The sequence below is a fragment of the Ambystoma mexicanum genome, chromosome 1p (genome assembly GCF_040938575.1).
Source record: "Ambystoma mexicanum isolate Mex_15411 chromosome 1p, UKY_AmexF1_1, whole genome shotgun sequence".
In the NCBI taxonomy this organism is placed as follows: Eukaryota; Metazoa; Chordata; class Amphibia; order Caudata; family Ambystomatidae; genus Ambystoma; species Ambystoma mexicanum.
Genome location: NC_090921.1, coordinates 334,486,723 through 334,509,713, shown reverse-complemented (window position 1 = coordinate 334,509,713; position 22,991 = coordinate 334,486,723). Strand labels below are relative to the sequence as shown.

Below are 22,991 nucleotides of genomic sequence, written 5' to 3'. Positions count from 1 at the left end.
ACGTCAAGGTTCAGAGGCTCAAATACGTGAGTCTGAAAGCCCAAGCAATTCAGGGTTGTTCAACTCCAGGTCTCGAGCGCAGGATCCATGTTAGGTTTTCAGGATATCTCATTAATATTCATTGGATACATTTGTATACAATGATTCAAAATGTATGCACATTTTTCCTCATGAATAATAATGAGGGATATCCTGAAAACCCATCACGATTCCAGCTCTCAAGGCCCGGATTTAGACAACCCAGAGATGCTCATACAGCGTGCATACTCACTGCCTGAATATGGCAATGCTTCTCTGATCCTGGATATAACATAATACGGAACCTGCAACGATTCAAAGAGCACTGAAACACCTATGGAAAAGGGGAAACAAGCATATCAGAAGCACATGCAATTGAATATGCATGTAAATAACACTTGCTCATGGCGATTTATAGCAATAATGCCGGCCACGTGGAACTCAACTTTATCGTTCTTGTGTGGAGAAGTAAAGCTCACACATATTCCCCACACTGGATGGTCAAAGGGCCAGTGCATATTGTGCTGCGTTTAACTCTTTCTCCTTATCGATGCAGGGACGTCATTTCATCAAAATGCCAGGGGTACCAGAAGTGACATCACATGACCCTTGACCTCTGATGACATCACAGGAAGTGATGTCATTTGACCCCACCCCAAAGTGATATCGTGGGAAGCAAAGTAATGCGACCTTTCATCCCTTCCCAAAACAGGAAGTGGTATCACATAGAATTGGGTTACGATATCACTATAATGTGATATACATTTCATACAAGAATGGATCGCCATATGTATCGGTAAGATCAGTGTGTATAAGCCATGTTACCAAATTGTGAATGCAATCATGTCCAAGGCCAAATGATAATGATGTGTTCTTCTATAGCACTTACGCTTAAGTCCTTTATATAGAAAAAATATACACCCAATATCACTAACCTGTGTTGGTACTCATTTATCGACCTCAGAAGGATGAAAGGCTGAGTTGAGGCGATTGAGAACAGACTAAATCAGTGACTCGCCCCCTAAAGTGTGCCTGAAATAAATCTTTAATGAGTCTAGCAATTATTGTATAGTATTCCAGAAAGACACATTAGTTGGTATTCCTATTCTTTCTTATTTAGGGTCACTGCTCAAAGTGTTACACTTGTGGAACCCCTGTTCATTTTATTTTAAGAGAGCTGAACAAGAAAATCAGCCACTCCAGAACCACATGGTGCTGGCCACAGCTCAAGAGCTTGCATTAAATAAGAAAGACATTTGTTTTTTTTTTTTAAAAGACACTTATTTTTTTTCCTTTTTTTTCCTTGGGGTAGCAAGGGAGACCACAGGGGTAGCAAAGGAGACCTCAGGGGTTGCAGTTGCGACCTGTGTACTGCCTATGAATAGAAAGGGCTGCAGCCCTACTACTCACAGAAGCAGCGCCTCCATGATCCGTGCATCACATTAAGAATATGCGACTGGTGTCAACCCGTGAGTCGCTAGCTACTCAAAACATATTGAACTCAAGCCCACTGAGTTATAAAGTTCGAGTTACTGTCCTGTTCAGTTAACGCAACCCACATCGTTATGTGGAGGGTGGGGACGGGAAGCAAGGGAAGGGAAGAGCAGAAAGGGAAGCTGGGGCATTTTTTAATTAAAAGTTGGGAGTTGAGGCCAGCAGCAACCGTGTGGGCCTCCTTATTGAATGCGAGTGATTGGAGTCACGGCATTACCGCCATATGATAGGGAAAGCGCTGCTTTCATCATAGCATTGGCGACGAAGGAGAAACGGACCTGGCGTGGTCTTCCTTATTCATTTATCTCATCATCAGTTACCAAAACACAAAGCCACAATCGACCAAAAATTACCCTCTACCTACATTACGCTACTAAACGCAGCGGAGCCCAACTCCACTCACATAAACGCTGTGTTACACCTAGCTAAAATGTTGAAGTCACCTTACCTCAACGGACCACTAAGATGAGACATTACCACTGAACACTTACAGGAGAGCTCTCTGCCGACCCCCAGCTCCACAAGACCTTACCACTGGGGAAACTAGGACAACTACAACAAGTGAAAAGTTTGGTCTAGTGACACGACACCTCACAAATCAAAACCGTGCGCCAAAAATAGAATTACTTCGATGGCAGTGACAAACTAGGGCTAGGGAGGTGATTTCGTGGGGGTGGGAGGGCAGGGAGGGGGGTCAAGGTAAGTGGTTAGTACTGCCATAGTAGAGGGCCAACATGTGGTCGTGCAGAGTTGCTCTTGCAACAGGGATTCCATCCGTGGGAATAGCCCCATGGGAATCCTTTCCAGGGAACGACTCTCCGGGGCGATCCATTTTCATTCCTGAGTGAGCAGTTTCTGCGCCAGGAATATTAAAGGAATGCACACGCAGCGGTTCCTGCCCTCTCGGATCAAGCATGCCAAATCCCTTATTTATAACAGCAGATATCATGCCTGGAAAAAAAATGAAACCACATGTGACACACGGAATATTTAAGATTCCTACATGGAAAAAATTAATTTTATGTATGTATCCAAAAATAAGCAACCAGATACGTTTTTTTTAATTACAAAATCACAACATCTCATATTTTAGCCATCGACGTCAGTCCGTTTCATGTGTAAGTGGTAACACCCAATGGATTCCACTTCGTGGCCTCCTGCCCACCATAGCTTCTCATCTCCTCATCCAACCACATTGTGAGGCACTGCTGCAGGGGGTGCAAGGGGCTTCCCACCCTGCGATTGGTAAGAAGCGATGGTTTTAGCCTGTATGGGCAGCCACATGGAAGAGACCCCTGAAGTGTCACTGCTCCTAGTCTTGAAAGATTTGGTGGAGGGGGCAAATGGAGAAATTCCCTAACCACAATACACCATGTGTGATCGGCTCACACCTCGCTTGTTCACACGTGGAACCACTCGCTACTTTGGACATTGTAGAGCGCACCAAGCACCCATTTCAGAAGCCATCCTCTTACCGGTCCCCTCAGTTGTCCGAGCACATCCTATTCACGATCTGCAGAAGAACACACCCCACTTTACAGTGCTAGGAAATCTGCACTGCAGTGGCCAGCGAGGTGTCCAGGACTCTTATACGATGAGAAGAATTCTAACTATCCTTGTGAAGGGTTGTCCGCCCGATGCAAGTAGAGTACTGCAATGTTCCGTTAGCCCTCAGAAAGTAGGCAGCATGCATTCTAAAACTGAAAAACCTGTCCACTGTAGATCCGCTGCGGTGGTGTCCACTGAACTGTCTTGAAGTTTGCAGTCAGAGCGGCCATCTTCGGCCACCAGCACTGGGCTTCGAGCAGCGTCGACGTCTATGGACCACTAGCCTGAGTCTTCTCTAGAAATGAGGAAGGTTTGCTGTATACTAAATGGCAAGTTTCATAAAATGTGTGGGTTCTCGGTATCTGCTCCTTGGCACCCGTTGGTGAAGGAAATAACTGCCCCCATTGTAATCAGCACAAAAAAACAAAAGAAAATTAACCTAGTGACAAAGGTCAAGGGAATGAATGTAGAAAAAAGTTCGACTCCCAGAATTCCACACGGCTGAAGTGATAAGATCCAGGTGGATTAAGGTGAAAGAGAAAGTGTGGGGCCTCAAGGGCTCATCTGTGCACATCTATATTACCCAACCCACATACTGTTTTAATTCCCTCCATATTGTTGCAACTCAACCTTCCTCCTCTCCATTTTACATTGGCTATGAAACCTCAGCTGTGGCCAATCAGGCTTTCAAACGCAGGACTAAGCAGGGTTTAGTGTCAGAAATGCTTCCAGGTGAAAGGTCACAAACCACCTTTTTATGATCTGGGGGTCCGCCTTAGGTCATGGGGCTGCTGCTTGGGATCACCTTTTACAGTTCCCTTCCCGCTCCCTCACACCTACTACCTGTCAACTAACCGGATGTGGGAAGAGTCAGAGATTGTATTTAAAGTCTCTCTCCCTCCCCTACACAAGCATTATTTTCAGTGACTCTCGGCTACTAAATGTTTCCGGCTGATGCCCATCGAGTATTCGGTTGTCATTTTTGTCACATAATATAATGATAAAACTACCAGCAGAGGCGTCATAGGGGCTAGGGAGGGGGACTGTCCTGCATGCTTGGTGGCAGAGGAGACAAAAAGGAACTAGTTTCACTTTAACCCACAAACGCGCGTGAAAAACAAGAGATGCTCGTCTCCCCAGTGTTCTCTCTATGGTGCATCACACTCGAGTGGCACAGGTGCTGCTCGGAAAACAGTGCCCACCCTCTCAAGGCAAACAATATCTTTTCCCAAACGTGTACAGAATAGTCCCAAACACCCCACCCTTCTTTTGCAGCGTTTCACTGCATGTTCCTCTACGCCACGGACAGACCATGCGCCAGCCAGCCAGGGACACCACTTTCAAACCTCTTCTAATGGTGTGGGATCGTGGCTTTGCCGCCTTGGCTGCAATGTGCAGACTCTGCGAACTTTGGTAAGCGCCCTACTTTTTGCTTACCTCTAAGATGGCGTGCAGAGGAAAAATAGCACCGCAACACAACCACCCAGACACTGGAGGGCACAACAAGTGGCTGCGGTAGAAGACAGACCGCAATGTTCTGGCCGCAGGAAAGGGGGATGAACAGCCGCCCTGGGGCAGTGCTTCTGGGTTAAGGGATCCCTGCAGGGCTGGGGTAGGCCTGTGCAAAAAGACAGCCACGCACTGCAACGGGAGAACCATCGTGGCGTACGTCGGGATTCAGGTAAACAACTACTTTATGTAACGCTGCGTCAGACCTTGCAGCATGTGCAGAGCTGGGCGAACTGGCTTTTCCGGATTGCAAAATAGCATACAAGTGCAACATGCAAGCATGTGCGCCCTGCTCATATTTCATGGAGTAGGTTGGACTAGAGCCTAGAAATAAAATTTTAAAAAAATATTTTTGCTGGGTGCAAAGAAACAGCACTGGCCCCACTTGGCAAAGACCCATCCACGGATCCTCATCTTGGCACAAGTTGAGCTTAAGGGCACTGGCTAGTGTTATCAATCCATTTCAGTCCGAGTCTGGTGCACAGTGGCCATAAAGCTCCCAACAGATGGACTGCGCTGGAGGGCCCAGTTGGGTTCTGGATACTGGTGAGTTGGTTAATGTGTCTAGCATTCACAAAGTAACTGTGCATACAATTCAGTCTATGGTCAATGCCTGTTGCGCCAGGTCGGTGGCAGTGCACTGCCTGAAGTCTCCTTGGTTTGCCAGGAAGGGTTTGGACTTTTCAGGGAGCTCGGTAACCAAAGTGGTTCTGGTCCGTGTCGCTGAGCTGCAAACTGGGCTTGCTCTCCATGGCGTCCCCCTCGCACTTGAGAGTTGGTCTCACCTTGAAGAAATCGGAGACGTACTTGACCTGGAAGGGGCAAGAAGACAATAGATTTAATCAGATGAAAAAAAGGGGGAGGGAAAAGCTCAAAGCCAGTGAAGTGCTACCATAGGGGGAGGTGGATGATGTCATTTTAAAGAAGGAAAACCTGCTGAAACTTTGCTTACAAAATGTAAAGCTCACCAAAATTAATTTAACTAAAACTAATACCTCACTATTGGAATTACACGTACTAAGGTTAGGAGCCTCTATGAACTAAGAGTGGCTACAATTCTTTACGAGATCTTAATTCAAATCCAGACTCCGTTTAGGGCCAAACCGTGCATGGGGAAAAGAGTGAAACATGGGGTTGCCCCCCTAGTAACGTCATTCTAGCCAACGTTTTTTCTTCAACGTTTTTTCCCTTATATTTTTGTTGTCAGAGAGATAACATCACTTGCAATTGGTTATATATGGTATCGTGCGAACAATTTTTTAAGTGCAAGTTTGGTCGACCTAATTTTGGTTGTTTGACTTTTTTCTTCTATTTTCTGGGGGCTCCCCCATATACTACCCTGCCCCCAACCCGTGCCACCGCATCCCTCACTCTATCCATATGTATATGCTGTCAATCCGGAGACTAGGTACGCAGGCTTGCACCTAGGGTATAAGCCTACATTCCTCTGTAGCCTCCGGAGCCACTCCCGGGGTTACACCATATATATACCATATATATTAGTTGTTTTCCCCTCGGGCCTGTCCCCGCTCCCCCCCCCCTCTGTCTCCACCTCCTCCCCTCTCCTTTACTTTCCTTTCCTCTCCTGTTCCCCAGGGTGAATCTCTCTCCCTCGCGTGCCCTCCACCAACCCTTAATCCACTTACTGGCTCCCATCTGCCACTCTGTTCCTGAAACGAAGGCTGCCAGCTGTTGTGGTGGAAAAATGGAGGAGGGCTCCTTTAAGGAGAAGAGACTGGGGCACGGAAGAGAGAGGCGGGAGGAGGAAGGAAGGGGAGGGTACAAGGGAAGGGAGGGCAGTTGTTATGAGAAGGAATAAAGAAAGGTCGAGAAAGCTACATGGCTCCTGTGTACATTCTTGGGAGTCCAGTTGGGGCCCAACAATTGGCGACGAAGTGATCTGTCCCCATGCTGTTGGACAATGCCACCGGGTGCCGGGACACAGGACTGTGTGGGGGCAACTGCGGGTGAGGAGTACCCAGCAGGAAAGTTGAGGATGGCAAAGAGCCATCCAGGAGGAAGTGCGGGCGTGGAGAGCCTCGCAGAAGGACCGGCACAGGAGACAGCCGACATGAGCAGGAGTAACTGGCATGAGCCAGTGGAGAGCCGCAAGATGGTGAGGAGGACCCGGCACGGACAACAGTAAGCTGCGCACAACAGCGGAAGCAAGCAGAGGGACACGTGCACTGCGTGCACCTCAAAGGAGTTGGTGAAACGCACTATGAGAGCGGCGTGTGCAGTCAGAGGACACAGCCCACACCAGAGTCAAAAGGGAGAGCGTAAGCACTCAGGTACGGATGTAGCAACACACGTGGTCAATACACTACACCACCAGGGAGCGATCATCCAAATAAAAAAAAAAATGATAATAAAGTAACACACCAAAAGAAAGAAGCACACACTTAAAAAATACTCTGCATCACACCACTTAGTGACCACTGAGGAGAAGTTGACTTGAGACAGGGTGTGGACAGTCACCTGCACAAACACCATCACGTTCAAGGAACAGGAAAGGGTGAGAGACCCCAGAGCAAGCACAGTTACATAGATGTGCCCGAAAGCAAAGACTGCACAAAAGTATATTGCCCAAGGGGCAAGCAAGCACACCCATAAACCTCAGAAATGACAGATGAGGCATGACTAGGAGCAGGGACCCAGGTCGTCATCGGAACAGGACCGGCCTCCAGAGCGGCCTTCCTAAGGCGACCCAACCCATTCACACTACAACCACACCATGACCAGGGACAGAGGTGGGAAGAATGGATAGAGGAATTCGAGGATTTTATGAGAGCCATAGGAGACCAAGACTCACCCAACAAAAAAGACATTTTGCCAACCTAGCTGGGAAGGAGATCAAGGGGATCCTAAAGACAATCCCGGCGCAAGAGAAAACTACTTATACACGCCTAATTTCTGCTGTCAACAGGAAACTAATCATACTACCCAACATAGACTACGAGAGATATGCATTCAATCAATGTGTACAACTACCGCACAAGACCATAGGGGAATTCATCATCAGACTCCAGAGAAAAATCACCTACTGTGACTTCACCAATTTCAACCTCGACAAAACGATCAGACTCAGGGTAATTGAGGGATGCACCTCCTCACGCTTTAGAAAGCACCTACTAAAAAATCCCTTCTCACTACAAGAGATCATCGACCTAGCCAGAGTATATGAACGAGTTGACGTGCAAGTGGCAGCCATGGAGAACCCAAAGAACGGTGACACCATTGCAGCAATGGCCACTGGACCTCACGGGTATGCGCGCAACTCAGGCATGCACCAATGACACAGAGAAGACAAGTAATAGGTGCAGATTTGAATTCCCTCACCAAGGTCAATGCCTGGCCACAGGTCAAATGTGCTTGAGGTGTGGCCAGGAAAACCACTTTCAGGTGATGTGCAGGGAATAAATACCCAACGCATCCCGCCTACAGACTGGCCCCACTGTCAGGCCGGTCAGGAGATTTGAGCAGCCGAGAGGCCCCGAACCCAGACGATACCATGACCGGGACATCACGAGAACAAACCAAGACAGAAACATGCTGACATTTCCAGCCTAAATAGGAGCAATATGGGCGATGGAAGATCTCAACATGGACCAGCCAATGCATTACTCAAATGCATACAACTACTCGCCCAACCCACCGACAGGCTACGCCCTCAACCAAGTACACAACCAAGGACCTGACGTGAGCACGTACCCAGCACCATACTACGGGCAGAACCCAACATCAGATGGAGCGATAGAACAAACAGATGACCAATACTACACTCATGACGGGTACAGCAAAGAATATGTCAGACTCATCAACGACACCTTGGACGACAGCCCAGTTCCGAAGATTGCCATCCAAATCAGCCGCCTAAGCAACCAATTCATCGTGGACACCGGAGTAACAGTCAATGTCATGAATGAGTTCCTCCACCACACCATAGAAGACGCCTACCCATTATGTCCATCCCAAGCTCGCATATTCCAGTGGGGCACAGCCCAACCACTCCAATGGAAAGGACAATTCCAATGTGGCCCATTTCATAAAGGGCGAAGGGTGCCCACCACCATTCACATCATCCGTAGCCCTACAACAGGATGATGTCTTCTGAGCTACTGGAGTGCCAGGGCTCTGGCCTTGATCGACATCCAGTATGACCAATCCGAAGTCATCCAGGGCCTCCCGCCAGGGGCACAGATCCTGCGCTCAATATCCTGTCAAGAAATGAACATTGAGGAACTTAAATTCCTATTCCCTAAGCTATTCGAAGGGGTGGGCATTTTAAAAGACACAGTCATATCCCTCCAAATTGACCCAAAAGTCAACCTGGTGCCTCAACACCCTTGCAGGGTCGGATTCCACCTACAGGCCCCAGTCATGCACAAACTGCAACTACTCCTCGACAATGACATCGAGAGAGTGAACGGCCCCACCCCATGGGTGTCCCCTCTAGTTTTCATCCCAAAAGAGAACTGTCACCTGCGCCTCAGCGTAAACATGTTCATACCGAACACTGCAATTCAAAGAGAGGCACCCAGGACCCAACATTAAGGTCATGCTAGTGAGGCTCAACCAGGCCACTCTTTTCTCCAAACTAGGCCTGAACCAAGGGTACCACAAGCTGGTGATTGAACCTGCCTCCAGACCTATAACCACGTTTGCAATGCACAAAGGGCTGTTCTGCCACAAGCGGCTCAATTTTGGGATATCCTCGGTTGATGAGATATTTCAAGAGATAATTTGCAGACTGATATCCCCAGTGCTCAACGCTCTCAACTGCAGTGATGACATTCTGGTCTATGGTATCACGACCAGCATGACTGTGCACTGAAAGCGGAGTGCGACATCATACACAAGGCTGGGGGTCACCCTCAATGGACCAAAGTGCACCATTAACAAACATAGCCTATGATTCTTTAACCATTTATTTTCAGACCAGGGCATCACAGCCGACCCGACAAAATCAGTGCCATCTTTGGCCTAACCTCCCCCACAGGAGTCACCGACCTACGATCATTCCTAGGGATTACAGGCTACTGCGCCAGCTACCTGCCGAACTATGACACGCTCACAGACCCACTCTGAAAACTCCTTAAATAAACAAAAAAACAAAAAAAAGACTCCCCGTTCGAACGCGCTGCCAGGAAGCGTTCCACACTATAAAAGAGGAACTTGCCAACAATCGTCGCCATGCCTACTTTAACCCGGGAAGGGAGACAGAACTCACAGCTGATGCCAGCCCTCTTGGCTTGTGGGCCATACTTGCCCAGACAGACCCCAGTGGGCACCACAAGTGTGAAATCGTTGCATTTGTCAGCAGAGCCCAGTTGCTCACTGAGCAGGTGTATTCCCAAGCTGAGCGAGAGAGCCTAGCAGTGGTATGGGCCTACGAGAAATTGAATCACTTTGTTATTGGCAGAAGATTCACCCTCATCACTGATCACCAGGCACTGCTCTCCTTGTTTGGCAACCCCAAAACCAAAATGCCTCCACGCATCGAAAGGTGGGGCATCAGACTCCAGGAGTAGGACCACCTGATCGTCCACAAACCCCGGGGAGACGCCAACCCTGCAGACTATCTATCCAGACACCCAGAATGGAAAACAGAGGTCTCCATGATGCTGGAGGCAGAAGACTACATTCCTACCTGTCGCACAACGCTCTTCCCACTGCTATCGCGACAGAGGCATTGCTGCCAAAAGCAGGACAGCCCCCACTATACAAGCGGCGGCCCGCCTCACCAATGCAAACTCACCAATGCAAACAAGTGCCAACACCTCAGCACAGAAAGATTTGTGGACAGGGAAGTGGACAAGAAAGAACTGGAAAGGATGGCGAAAATACAAAATGAACTCGCCACAACGGAACAAGGGATACTGCTACGAGGCAACCGCCTAGTGGTCTACAAATGCCTGAGGAAAGCACTCATGACCATAAACCATGAGGGACACTGAGGGGGCCGCAAACACAAAGAAGATACTGCAAAACCAAGTGTGGTTCCCGTACATGGACGCAATTGTTGAAGACACTTTGACCAACTGTAGACCGTGACAAAAGACAGTGGTGAAGAGTCCCCCATGCCCACTACAGATAGTACCACTACCAGATGGACCCTGGCAAAGAATAGCCATGGATTTTCTTTGGTTTTGGCCCAATAGGGGAAAGAGGTCATCTACTTGTGTTAATGGAGGAGTACTCCCGATTCCCCCTAATAAAACATGTAAAATCCATCGCATTCCACGAAGTAGCGGGAGTGATCGATGAACTATTCAGTGAATGGGGAATCCCTAACACCGTAAAGACAGATAACGGCACACCATTTCAAAGACAAGACTTTCGAAAACTCACTGCCCATCTAGGATTCCACCATCAGAGAATCACACTGTCATGGCCAAAGGCCAATGGGATGGTGGAACAGTTCATGACCACCATTAAACGAACCCGATAAAAGGCAACCGCCGATCAAACGTCGCTACCCCAAGCAATACGCCAAATGCTGAGGAGCTACAGAAATACACAACACCAAGCAAAAGGATGGACGCCACTGGAACTAATGATAAAGTATAAACCTTGCACTCGTCTCCCACGAGTAGAAGACTACACGCCAGAACAGGATGCAGAACAGGATGCAGGTGTGAGATAACCCGGAATGCCTCGTTCTTCCGCAAGTTAAATCTCCATGAGCCTGAACTGATGGAGGAGACAACAGCAGAAGAGGAAGAGCCGAGAAACGAAGCGTGGAAAGGTCATGGGAGACCCGCGAGTCACCTGGGCACCCCCAGCGACCCAAAACAAGACCCTTATTTCTGATAGAGCAAATGTGATCACTGAACTTCCATGATAAGCAAGAGGGGGTGCTGTGGTGGAGAAGGGATCCTTTAAGGAGCAGGGACTGGGAGAGGGAGGCAGGAGGAGGGAGGAAGAGGAGTGCCAAGGGAAGAAAGGGAAGTTGTAACGAGAAGGAATAAAGAAAGGTTGAGAAAGCTACATGGTTCCCATGTCCATTCTTGGGGGTCTAGTTGAGGCCTAACACCAGCAACATAGAAAAGGGACGCACGTCCCTTTCTAAACTGCGTTGTGGCCGCCTTGTTTTATTTACCAATGGGAACTGGGCTGCTTGTGATCACACGCCGATTCCCTCTGAAAACAAAACACTATAGTAACCTGGAGGAAGACCCGGGGTGCTAATTGTGATAAGCACCTGGTAGGAGGGTTGGGGGGGTGCACGTTTGGCAGCAAATGGCCCTATGGCCTTGCTTTGCTCGTGCCCCCAATGGTTTGGGCAAGCAGGCCATTAACAAGCCAGCCTCGCCATCGCAGGTGCCTAAAGCTATTATAGATCTATTTTAGGTTGACTACCAAAATGAGGTTAGCCAAACTTACCAATGTCTATTTTATTTCTATCAACCCACCATATAACCATATAGGGAATTAATAGATCCACGAGTGGGTGCTTCTAGGAGGAAGCCAGGATCAGACTGGGGAAAAATGAATCCCGGTGACCAAATTGGGCCACATTCACGAATCGCAGTTCATGACTTGTCACGGCCAACTGAGTACTATGCGTACTACTGTATATGGGGCATATTTTGTGGGAAACAATTTGGTGGAAATGATGCATTTTAAAATACTTTGGTCCTTTAAGAGTGTTTAAAAGGAACAGCATCCCTGTACAATGGCCGATAAAAGTGGTGCTCCCTGGCCCGTCTGGCTGGCCCTTCAGGCGTTGCCCTATGGATCAGTCCAAGCCTGGGACTTGGAAAAACACTTGGAAAGCGCTTTTGAAATGATCACCCTACGATCCTCTTTGGCGATCAATTCTTAAGATCAAGGCGTCAGTGTGTCACCTTAACAAGAGACTGGCAGTGGCACACCTCTCCTTGCAAACTCTCGCCGATTACTGTGTGACAACTGCGCTTGTTGTTTCGTTATTTTCTATTATGTGGCTCTTTAGAGACGAGCATCAAGAGTTTTGTAAAAATTGCTAATGCAATTAAATATAAAGTAAAAGAAAAAAAGAAAAAAAAACTTACTATAATCACTGCCACGAGGGCCCCCTGTGCCAGCCCCACAAGGACATCACTCCAGTGGTGCTTGAAGTCGGAGACCCGTGTGTATCCAACGTAAATGGCGAAAGACACCAGGAAGAACTGGATGGTGGGACGCAGCAGCCTTGCCCACTTGCCCGCTAACCGGGCCTGTACGTAGAGCTGAGGGGAAACAAAAGAGAGTTACTACAGGCTTGATAACTGGAGAAGGACAGGGGCATTCATGAGAAATCCCAGCTCACTCTGAGTGAGCGCGTTCCCACTAACCCTCCCCCCACCATATGCAGGGACATCACAATGGCACCTCAGCAGAACCATTCAAACAGATTAGACTTTTTAAAATGTTTATAAACCATGTTTATTAGGTTTTCTGAACAGAAAGGAAGACAACAACTCATGGAAATGCACAGAAAAACAACCCAGTCCATGCTCACGGGCATCCCTCCACCCCCCCTCCGTTGCATCCTAGTCCGTACCCACAATCTCCCGCCACCTTCCATATATTTCACCCCAACAGCTCATGACGATGCTGTGTTCCCGCCTCACTGATGGACTCCGCCTCACTTTGCTCTAGCCATTTATCCCAGATGTGGTTATGTTTCTGGGGACAGCCCATGCGTCTGTACACACGGGCCTCCAGATTGCAGCAGTAATCCATTCCCTCATGCCAGGTCCAATCCTTGAAGCTGCCAACCCCTCCCCATTTCCTGGCCACCACCAGCGCTGTTTTTAACCACACACTGTTCCTAGCGGGAGAAGTCTATGTCACCCCACACGTGCAGCAGGCGGTTTGGGGCAGTCCGGCACCGACTTCACTGAGACCCCAGAAACGTCATCTCTGACGGGGCAACCCCACATAGTGTGAAGGAAGGTACCCTCTGTCGTCCCACATCTCTAACAGTTTGAGTCCGCCGCTCGCCCCAACTTCTGCATAGAGCATACTACACCAGGGTTCGCCTACATGGGATGTAGGCGAACCCTGGTGTAGTATGCTCTATGCAGAAGTTTACCACTGCCCACAGGTCACGGTTACCCTAAATATACACCTCCGAGGTCGCTACCTCCTTCCGTTCCATTGTGCTAATGGCTGAAGACCATGCTTCTATTGTGCGTCGTCCCGGGCTGCGGCAGTTGGACTCTCCGAGGTTGTCTATAAATCATACATATCAGGGGTAGGGGGGGAAAGAGGTCCTCCATCATGTGTCTTTCCAGCTTGATATGGTAGCCCTCACCCGCTCTCGTAGAGCCACTCGTTCACAGCCACTAGGAGGAATGCCCAATAATATTTTCTGACGTCGAAAAAAGCCCAGTCCTCCCTCCCACACCGACCTCGTCAGTGTACATAAAGCTATTCTCTGGACCTTTGTACCTCAAACTGCTTTCTTCTGTAGGCCCTCAATGGTACGGAACACCCACAGGGGGGATTTTTACTGGGGTATTCTGGAGAACATACAGCACCCTGGGTAGCGTCACCATCTAGAACAGGTGGGCACACCCCATGAGCGAGAATGGGAGGACAGCCCAATGTCTGCCTTGACTCTCTCCAAAATAGGACTGAGGTTGTGCCCAAGGAAACTGTGCTTGTCCGAGCCAATGTGAATCCCCAGATATTTGACCGTCCCATAAGCCACCTTTAGGGGGCACCTCACCAGGAGTGCTACCATCCCCCCTTTCACCAGCAGTAGATCCGACTTGCCCCAGTTAAAGTGGAGGCTGCTGTAGTCCCCAAATTCTTCTATTATGTCCATCACGATCGGGCCGGAAGCCCTGGGCTCCCTCAGGTACACCAGGATATCGTCCGCGTAAATGGACACCCGATCCTCCCGTTCCTCTACCCACTTAAAACCCTTGACCCCAGGGTCCACCCTGATCACAGCCGCTAAGGGTTCCACTGCCAGCAGAAACAGAAGAGGGAAGAGCGGGCACCCCTTTTTCGGCTCTCTTTCGAATGGGGGACATGCACCATTCCCTGCCCACTGTCCCCGCACACTCTCCCGGCTCCCATTTAGGCCTATAGAGTTATCAGAAACTGATATATCACCCCACACCCTCAACTGGGACAGATGCTGGTCTGGTCTGGCCTAGGATTACCAATTCTTGTCGAAAGAATAAAGCCCCTCACCCCCAACTATCCAATCAGACTATGCAATTGGTTCATATACTAGAGTGGATAGACACCCATCTCCCATGGAGCAGTGACCCAGCCCTACTGGCTATTCAGTGAACCGCATTTCTAGAGAACCGGTCTCAGAGCCACAAGGGTTCACTATAGTGCCAGTCTTCTGGTGGCCAGGCCGATGGGTGGGGCGGGGGGGTTAGGAGTGGGTAGGACCGGGGTTTTATCTATTAGCTGCAAACAGGGTCGGATTACATAAATAATAGATCTGCCCCGGGCAGGGCTACTGTGTACAACCACAGGTTATGCCGGAGGAGCCATCACTCAACTGATGCACTGGGACACCAGGTACCATCATGCCCAACCCCCTGCAATGGCGCTGGAATCGTCAGTGTGAGCTCAGGAAGAATCATGTCAACCACCTACGATGGTGCAGGAGCTAGCGCTATATGAGACTCCTAACACCCCCTGCATCACTAGAGCTCCCCATTGTCGTGACACATGAGCCTGGAGCCGGTACCATCACTGTGGTAATCACGAGTAGCCCCTTGATCATTGCGACCAACTCCCTGCCATAAGCTAAGAGCCATCCCGGTACTCATCTGCTACAGCGCCATGTCCAATCTACTGCTGTGCAGGGGCCACCATTGCAACACTGATGCACTCATTCTGTGACCATTGCTTTGAGGATTGTCTTCTGAAGAGCAGACACAACCAACCTCACACAGGAGGCTACTCTAAAAATAACTTGGTGTGTCAGCCATAATCGATGAATGGGGAATGTCATTTAGGGCATGTTGGAAACATATACCCCAAAAACAAGACAAAACATGCAAAAAGAGAAGAAGGGTTACTCACAGCCAGGAACAACATGCAGTACATCCCAAAGGAAGAGTGACCGGAGTAGAAGGACAACCTGCAGACAATGAAGCAACATCTCCATCAACAGATGTCCACACGTACGCGCCCCACCTTGCTGCCACCAGCCTCTCATATAAAGGTCAAATGCATTCAGGATACACACAGGCACACCGGGGAATCCTCAACCACCAGGAAGCATGAATTACACATCAATGAACGAGTGGAGTGCTACTAAACACTCATTTTACAGTGTGCTTGGACTGCCAGCAGCCACCGCTGCTGATCGACCGCCACCAGCCTTCTTCTTGCAGGACACCCTCATTCTTCACAGGTACATCGTTACTGGCACATTGCCCACAGTCAGAAGACCCAAGTCAAATATAGCAATCGCAGGATTATCACCCGTTCCAGTTCCCACTCTATGCACACTCCTCATAATATTCTCGGACAACAGCCAGAGGTCCTGTTGATGGGTTTACTGGCGCCCTTCCACATCCTCCCTGCAGTGCAACTCCCACACACATTACAGCTAAGCACAGGTAAGGAGTTCCAGAGTAGGCATTATTGACATGTCAATAATCGATCGCCTTGCCTATCCTTGTATACCATACTCGCAGAATTCCCATATTCCAGCCAGGCGTTCCCCTAATTAGACTGCCATCAACCTTCTGCACCAGAGGGCAACTCCTTTAAACCCCTTGGATACACACAGGTGGGTAGTCAAGCAGCCATCCTTCCCACAATCAGTAGGCCTTACACAGATACTCCACCGCCTGTAGTCATGCCTATTCCTGGCCCCCAGATTCCTCGTCCCCTTGGATACACACAGGTGGGTAGTCAAGCAGCCATCTCTCCCACAATCAGTAGGCCTTACACAGTTACTCCACCACCTGTAGTCCTGCCTACTTCCTGGCCCCCAGATTCCTCGTCCCCTTGGATACACACAGGTGGGTAGTCAAGCAGCCATCCCTCCCACAATCAGTAGGTCTTACACAGATACTCCACCGCCTGTAGTCCTGCCTACTTCCTGGCCCCCAGATTCCTCGTGCAGCGTTACTAAACTACCCAAAGAGGCACTGCTGATGGGTGTAGAACATACTCCACCCAGAGTTCTTGCTGACCTGCTACAAAAGTGATGCTTCCCTTGTTAGACTCATCTTACTTTCCCCGAAATCCCGCACCAGGACCAAGAAAACAGCCTTAGGACAGCTGTCCATTCATGGCAGGTGTTGACAGGGGCCGTTTTAAACCCACTGCCGCCCTCCCATCACACGTTTTGGCGCACAAAGACACTCCCAGCCGAAGGCAGTAACCTCATCTCAGTGACTGCACGTCTGGAGGCGCCTGTTCTGAAACACAACTAGAATTCATGTACGTACGGGAGGTGAAGTGTGGCAGGTCTGTACACGCACTAAAATATGCACACACAACAACCCGGCTCCTGCTCAGAACTTCAATACCGCCCAAGACAGGCAGACTTCTGGTATAGAGGTAGAGAGGCAGCAATGCTTTCTCTTGTGGAAGCCGCCCCTGGGAGTTTCTACAGTGTTACTTACATTCGATAACCAACAATTTCTTACAGCCCGTAGCCACCTCTAGTGTACTGCTTTTACCAACTCTGCGTGTGCCCCAATTCACAGTGTCCCCTTCAACACAAAGTCTTTTTTATTAAATCCTTTACTTTGCTACCACTCATGAGACAACACTTTTTAACAAGCCGCTTCTCCCTTGATAAGGCCTTGAACTCGAAGCAATATTTTTACCACTAGGATGTGTTTTGTCAAAATGGATTTTGAAACCCCAAGGGGTGCATTGAAAGCATCCTATAGAGAATTCATCCACACCACTTTTGCACACGGAAGCCATAACAGAGTTGGCATTGTACAAACTCTCCCCGCCGCCTAAATGCACAAAAGAATCTTCCGTACTGCGTTTTTTTCCCACAGTGGCAGAAATAGTGTGATGGCACTTACCGAGATTCAGTGACATTTGCTTTGGTTCCAGTGCACACGTCCTCCAACACGTACCCTGTGCAGTTGACCTTGGACCAGTCGGGGTTGCAGACGGCCAAGAAGTTGGGCCGTGGTCGGCCGATCATGTACTTGGCCAACTCGGTGAGGGACTGGCTGGCTGAGGCCCCGAAAAGGAAGGTGCCCACCACTTTGTACACAGCGGCGAGGTAATTGTTGAACTCCGACTTGGAATGCAGTCGCTTGGCATACACCAAGTAGGCCTCCCCAGTGGTGATCTGCAAGAGCCAACACATACATCTCAGCTCACAGCACATGAAAGACGTTAAGGCATGAAAATAAGAAGGAGCGAAACCTAGCATGCCGCAGAGAGCTCAATAGGGACATACCGTATTGATAGGTATGAAAGGATAAGTCATTTATTATGCTCCTGTAGACGTGTTTCTAAGCGTGACAAGACAATGGAGGGTACAAAGGGTGGACAATACAACGATCTTACTAGGCCTTGCGTCATTCAGATCGTGCAAGTGCGGTAACGCAAATTGCAGGGGATGGGGACAAGGGTAGTGCAAGGGGGCGGGGGAGGGGAAAGTGCAATCAGGGCAGCATTGCTCTGAGTAAGTGCAGCCAAGACAGCGCGGCTCTGGGTAAGCTCAACAAGACGGGGGATTGTAGAGGTTACAGTTAGAGCCGCTAGTGCGCGAGAGGCCCAGAGGCAGTGTGGGGAGACCTCGAGCCAGGTACCCAGTGTGACTCTGAGGGTAACCAAGCAACCAGTCGGTGCAGCTGACAGGAAGGTCAGCTGGGGAGGGAGGGAGAGAAAGCAGAGGATAAAAGGAAGGTTTTTAACTGCTTCTGGAACTTCAGGTGGTCCGGCGCAAATTTGAGAGAGGAAGGGAGTCCGTTCCAGAGGGAGGTACCTGCAGAGGAAAGTGATCTGCCCCCAACTCTCTGCCTGAAGAAGCGCCTGACCCTCAGAGAGTTGGAGGCAGAAGAGCGAAGGGCTTCAGAAGGAAGGTATTTATGAAGAGAGCGTTGAATGTAGTGCGTGCCCCGGCCCCAGAAAGCCTTGTGGACGATGCAGATGATCTTAAACTTGATCCTTGCAGCCACCCAGGAGTCAGTGGAGAGATTTCAGGGCTGCAGGATATGGTCCCTGGGCTTCAGGCCAAGGATAAGACTTGCAGCCCTGTTCTGGATTAGTTGCAGAGGACAGAGAGTAGAGGAAGGCAGATTGAGAAAGAGGCTGTTATGGTAGTCCAACCTAGAGAGAACCAGGGCTCTGGAGAGAAAGCTTCTGGGGGAAAGTGAGAAAAGGAAGAGTACCTCTGAGGAGGTGCAACTTGTAGTGGGCCTTCTTGGAAAGGTCTGTGATGTGAGGCAAGAAGGACAGAGTGGAGTCGAAGATGTCACCAAGGTTTTTTGCCTCACCGGAAGGCGAAGTAAGAGGGCCCATGGGCGGCAGCCAGAGTGAGAGAGGAAAAGGGGGAGCAGGGTCCCCGATGAGAAGGATCTCTGTCCTGCTGGCATTAAGGCAGAGATCGTTGGAGGTGCACCAATCCTGATTCACAGATAGAAAGTCTGGAATGTGCAAGAGAGGAGGCTGTAGCGAGCCGGAAATAGAGCTGCATGTCATCAGCATAACACTGAAAGTTAGGGCAGAAGTTGGAGATAAGGTGGGCCAGAGGGGACACAGAGATTGAAGGGGCAGGGTGAGAGGTTAGAGCCCTGTGGAACACCACATGTGGAGAGAGAGGTGGTGGAGAGAAAGGACTCAAGTTGACCTGTGAGGGTCAGTCCAGGAGGAAAGAGGTCAGCCACTCCAGGGCCTGATCAGTGATGCCCAGGTTCTCATGCAGTCGTTTGATCAGGATGGTGTGATTGACTTTGTCGAAAGCAGAGAAAAAGTCAAGGAGGATGGGGACAGAAGGGGTGCTGGTGTCGAGATTGGAGAGCAGATCTTCACAGGTGTTTAGGAGAGCAGTTTCCATGCCTCTTGCTGCTCTGAAGCCAGACTGGTGGTCATAGAGACAGCCAACAGTTTCAGTGTGCAGAGTGAGCTGGGAGATGGCCAGCCTTTCCAGAAGTTTGCCCAGGAAAGGAGTGATGGAGATCAGGCAATAGTTAGCCGGGCAGGTAGGATTGGCAGAAGAGGAGGGAGTGCACAAGGGAGTGCTTGAGGAGAGAGGGAAAGCACCAGTTGTGCCCAAATAATACCGCTCTGCCCGAGGAAAGAAATGTGTGCGCAGACACGGATGTCATAGTTTTTGTACATACAGCTGATCTGAACTAACAAATATGGCATTAGATGAACTTCAGGTATTTAAACGAGCCCTGATGGCCTGGTACATTGTCAACAAATCATTTAGAATGTTTATGCAAACGTTCACTGAAGAAGACTCATGCTTTTCTTGCAGGCACCTTTTGGCAAAATGCCAATTTATTTCTCTTCAGAGGCTTGGTTTTGAAGCAAAGCTCAGTGATTATTGCCATGTTTCAGCATTTTCTGGACAGACAGATTGACTCACCATATCTGCTTGCACGTTTCGTCATGCAGGAAAGCAGTATCATCTGACAAGGCGGGATGCAGCAGGTAAACAAGCCATAAAGAGGCAGGACTATATTACATTTCTTGGGGAGCCAATGTTACAAAATGCCCAAACACGTTGCTGTGTCACAAAACGTACAGGCACTTTGTAGGAAATGTCACCCTTTTTTCTATTCCCTAATCTTTGGGATAATTTGCATGTCGACAGTTGGCAGATTATTTGGTGTGAACGTAACAAACAATACTGCTCTGCCCGAGGAAAGAATTGGTGCTCAGGCACGGATCTCAGTTTCTGAACATACACCTGATATGAACGAACAAATATGGCATTAGATGAACCGCATATTGTCAGACTTTCATTTAAAAGAAAATAGAGATGTTATATCATCTTTCAAGCCAGACACCAGCGTCTAAGCGCGGATCCGGGATTGGAACCCATGACACTATGCTTTGTCTTGCTTCCATGACAAACACATTGCCCAGGAGCTATCCTCCCAGCCCATAGGACATAAAGAGCACATGAGAGACTCCCGTGACTCAGCCAAGCTCTAGGGAAAAGCACAAACGCCCCCCCCCCTCCTCTTCTTGGGTCTTGGGCCATAGGCCAGGGCTCAAGTCGAGGGTACACATGGGTGGACGGAGTCTCCCCCTCACCCCCCATTTGTTTCAGTGGGCACCTCGATATGGTAATTTCTGGTGACGCGACAGTAAATTGGTATTTTAAAGAGTCCCCCTAATTTGTTTTAGTACTTGACCCTTGCATATGGCAGTAGCATGGGACCCAGTGGATGCATCACCGTCTTCCTCGCTTGTCAATTAGCAGGCTGCGGAACCAAACCATAGGCACTTTTAGCCCAGGAATCAGAAATGATGGGATCATGAGATGGTGCTCCAATAGAAGCAGACATTGAAGAAGCGGTTAAAATGCTGTGGGCCCTAGGAAGCAAAACTGCCTGATACCGGGCAAAGGGCCCCTGAGAGGAAGGGTACCAGAAGGTAGGGCACAGTTGCACAAACCAGAATAGGGAGCTGGGGGTGGGATGGGTGCAAGACAAAAGAAAGGAATAAGGCGGTATGGTCCCCACCAGGGGAAAAAAATAGACAGTCATTGACATAGGGAACACTCAGGCAGGGAGCAACAAATAACTTGGGCATGCAGAAATACTTTTAGCAATGAGGAAGGCGGCTCGGAAGCTTGGCAGGAGACAAAACAAACAGAAGAAAGAACGAAGAGTGATAAATCAATGAGGGAGAAGGTGTGAAACCTCCGCAAATATCGGGGATAAGGACAGTGCACGCTAGTTCCATTGCGCTGGACTGACTGGTACAATCGCAAGAAGACATGCATGACAGATAGGGTGTAGCGAGATCAGTGGGCACTGTGCCAGACAAAAACAAAGGGTTGCGAAGGCCTTCCTGGCCAGGTCGGAAGAAAGCAAGGTAAAGTGCCAAAACTCTGGAGGGAAGGACCAAGGTAGGTTGGCAACCTGTGGCCACAGGAAGCATTGAGGAGGCATAGGAGAAACTCAATGGGAGGGGCATGTTACAGCCTCCGCCCTGTTCCATTCCAATTCCTTCCCTGGGGACAAGGACCCAAAATGATGGTCGATTAGGCATTGATAAAGCAGGACTTACTATGATGACCACGCTGGGGATGGTGACCCCAGCCATCATGGCGTGGGTGATGGTGTCCTCGCGGTACGGGTACTGGATGCTGTCATCGCTGCAGTAGAAGCCACGCTTGTAGGGAGAGTTCACCAAGCACAGAATAGCGAATGGCAGGGCCGCTGCAAGACACAAAAAAGGGGAGGCATTACAGCAGTTACTGGAGGCACAGCCTTGCACAATGGACTGGAGGATGTATGGGTATGGGTTTGATGGCAGAGATGAGATCTGGGATCTACTTTCGCATATATAATTATCTCTCATATTCTATTTGATTTGCTCAAGCTTGTTTACGAATACACAAGATTAAATTATGCAATCCAAATCAGGTGCTGGCCGGACGACTTTCCCCACACACTGGAAAGATGATCACATACTCAGGGGTCCTTCAACTTTGATGCTTAAATTCTGATTCTAGTATCTGGTATCAGTGATAACACAGTAGCGTGCCCCCGTAATGCTCAGTCTGTGGATTGTAGGATGTTTTAACAGGGCGATATCTAGTTCAGCATAATTTACACCCACCTCAATTGGCACAATTCTACTTTTTTTAAAAAGGTTCTTTTTATAGGCCTGGGACCCCCAATTTAATAGAATTGATTGCCCATAGCTTCCCCCCCTTTTGGAACAAGAAACGTGCAGGGTTGCACATAAGGTCTATTTATTAACCAAATAGAAATAATTGAATAAGATTACAGATAAACAAATTTACTTCTTTAAAAAATATGAAAATGATAAAAGGAATAATCAACACACTAATCACTTTAGTTTTCAATGCATAATAACAATAATGCCACAGATATGGAAATAGAAACTTTAGTAATACACAGTTCACCATAAATATCTATGCATGTAATTCACCTTAGGCACGCAGGAGGATTTTTCATTTGTGAAAAAAAAACTAATGAGTTAAAATACTTCTCACTACTCCCACATTATTCAAACTACCACCCTCCTTTACTCAGACAGATCAGAGTTTCAACTTAATTGTAACAAACAAATGGGCCATTGGGTATTTGAATTACTTGCAAACAAAAAAAAACGTGTGTTCTGCAGTATGTTGGCAAAATGGTCTTCACTGAGGTTTTTATTCTGTTACCATGTAAAATGTACCTTTCTCCATTTCAATGAGCAACTTGCTCAGCAAAAAGAAATTGACAGCGAATAATCACCCTCGCCCTTTTATCTTGGGCAACCCTGCAGTAATATCA

General features: G+C 48.8%; 1 protein-coding gene across 1 annotated transcript in view; it reads right to left on the bottom strand.

Annotated features, from left to right (window-relative positions):
- Positions 1-2,499: 2,499 nt before the first annotated feature.
- Positions 2,500-22,991, bottom strand: part of PLPP2 (phospholipid phosphatase 2) — a 138,868-nt gene continuing 118,376 nt past the window's right edge. Inside the window, exons 2-6 of the mRNA XM_069648141.1 lie at positions 21,751-21,902; positions 17,571-17,845; positions 15,595-15,652; positions 12,606-12,782; positions 2,500-5,381 (exon numbers count right to left, since the gene is read on the bottom strand). Of these exons, the coding sequence (XP_069504242.1) occupies positions 5,253-5,381; positions 12,606-12,782; positions 15,595-15,652; positions 17,571-17,845; positions 21,751-21,902 (791 nt within the window). The 3' untranslated portion in view covers positions 2,500-5,252. The remainder of the gene's footprint in view (positions 5,382-12,605; positions 12,783-15,594; positions 15,653-17,570; positions 17,846-21,750; positions 21,903-22,991) is intronic.